The following is a 1,210-nucleotide window of genomic DNA, read 5'->3' as shown; positions in this document are numbered from 1 at the left end:
CTTCTTAGTATCGTCGGACAGGGCAACGGAATTCTCACGCATTCGGGCGCGAAAGAGACGCATGGCTGTCAGCTTAGCGCGTTCGCCTACGCTCGCTCGCGGGTTTCCTCTTCAATTGCCGGCCGAGTGGCCGCGCTTCGACGGCCGCGTTCGTCGCAGGGTTGAGGGTTATGTTGAGGGGACGTTCGTCGGGTCGTTCATGTCCCCCCCCCTCCCCCCCGCCCCCGCCCCCGCCCCCGCCCACAATGTCAGTGTATGTGGCTCTCACGCACATTTGTTGGAAGCGAGGAGGACTGAGCGAAACAACCTCCTCCCCCTCGGGCCCGTCAGATCCCGTCTGTGGACTGTGTGTGCGGGCACACAGTCCGACGCACAGTGCACTGGCCCAGCGCAAGGACAAGCAGCCTCCCGCCCCAGCGCTGGACCTGGAGGCTGCTGCCGCAGCCCATGAGCCGTGTGTGTGTGCTTAGATCTTACGCATGCATGCACATGTTCTTTTTCTGTACTTACGTCGCACGGATGTGTTGCTGGCAGCAAGTGAGTCACACGAGAGGACGAGAGAGCCAACTCTCGTTCAGTGATCTAAAAGCGCGCGACACGCCACGGCGTCTCGTTAGTGCGGAGATCGAGGGCGCGCCCGCCACACGTTATAAAGGGATTCGCCCCCCCCTCACGCCCGCTTGCCCGACTTGGCCGCCTTGGTCGCGTGCATCTTGTAGTCGGGCGTGAGGTGCGCCGTCAGCGCCGTCACCAGCGCGATGAAGTTGTAGCCGAGCAGCTGCACCACTAGCCGCAGGCCGACCGAGACGCCGCCCACGTCGGCGACGACGGCAGCGCGGCCGATGTGGGAGAGGAAGCGTTGCGGCAGCGCCTCGGGCCCCGACGCAAACTTGTAGAAGGTGGCCATCGCCTCGATCTTGCGCTGCTGCACCTCGTTGCCTCCGCCCGCCGTGAAGCGCGAGTTGACGGGCGACGGGTGGATGGAGTGCACGTGGATGCCGCGCGGCCGCGCCTCGACGGCGAGCGAGGCGGCGAAGGCGGAGACGCCCGACTTGGTCGCGGCGTAGAGGGCGGCGAAGGGGTTCGGGATGTAAGACGCAGACGACGAGGTGAAGACGATGCAGCCCGGGAGGGAGCGGGCGAGCATGCGGCCGTAGAGGTAGTGCGAGAGCCAGATGTTGGCCGTCAGGTTGCAGTGCAGGTTTGCGAG

At 65.2% G+C, this 1,210-nt stretch overlaps 1 protein-coding gene across 1 annotated transcript in view; it reads left to right on the top strand.

Annotated features, from left to right (window-relative positions):
- The window catches only part of EMIHUDRAFT_428621 (hypothetical protein), a gene marked incomplete at its 3' end in the record, with an annotated part of 7,933 nt that overhangs the window by 6,308 nt on the left and 415 nt on the right, over nucleotides 1-1,210 (top strand). Inside the window, exon 13 of the mRNA XM_005756606.1 lies at nucleotides 797-976. Coding sequence (XP_005756663.1) covers nucleotides 797-976 — 180 coding nt within the window. The remainder of the gene's footprint in view (nucleotides 1-796; nucleotides 977-1,210) is intronic.

This window comes from Emiliania huxleyi, assembly GCF_000372725.1.
Source record: "Emiliania huxleyi CCMP1516 unplaced genomic scaffold EMIHUscaffold_96, whole genome shotgun sequence".
Lineage (NCBI taxonomy): Eukaryota > Haptophyta > Isochrysidales > Noelaerhabdaceae > Emiliania > Emiliania huxleyi.
Note: the sequence above shows the minus strand (reverse complement) of the source record. Positions and strands in the feature narration are given on the sequence as shown.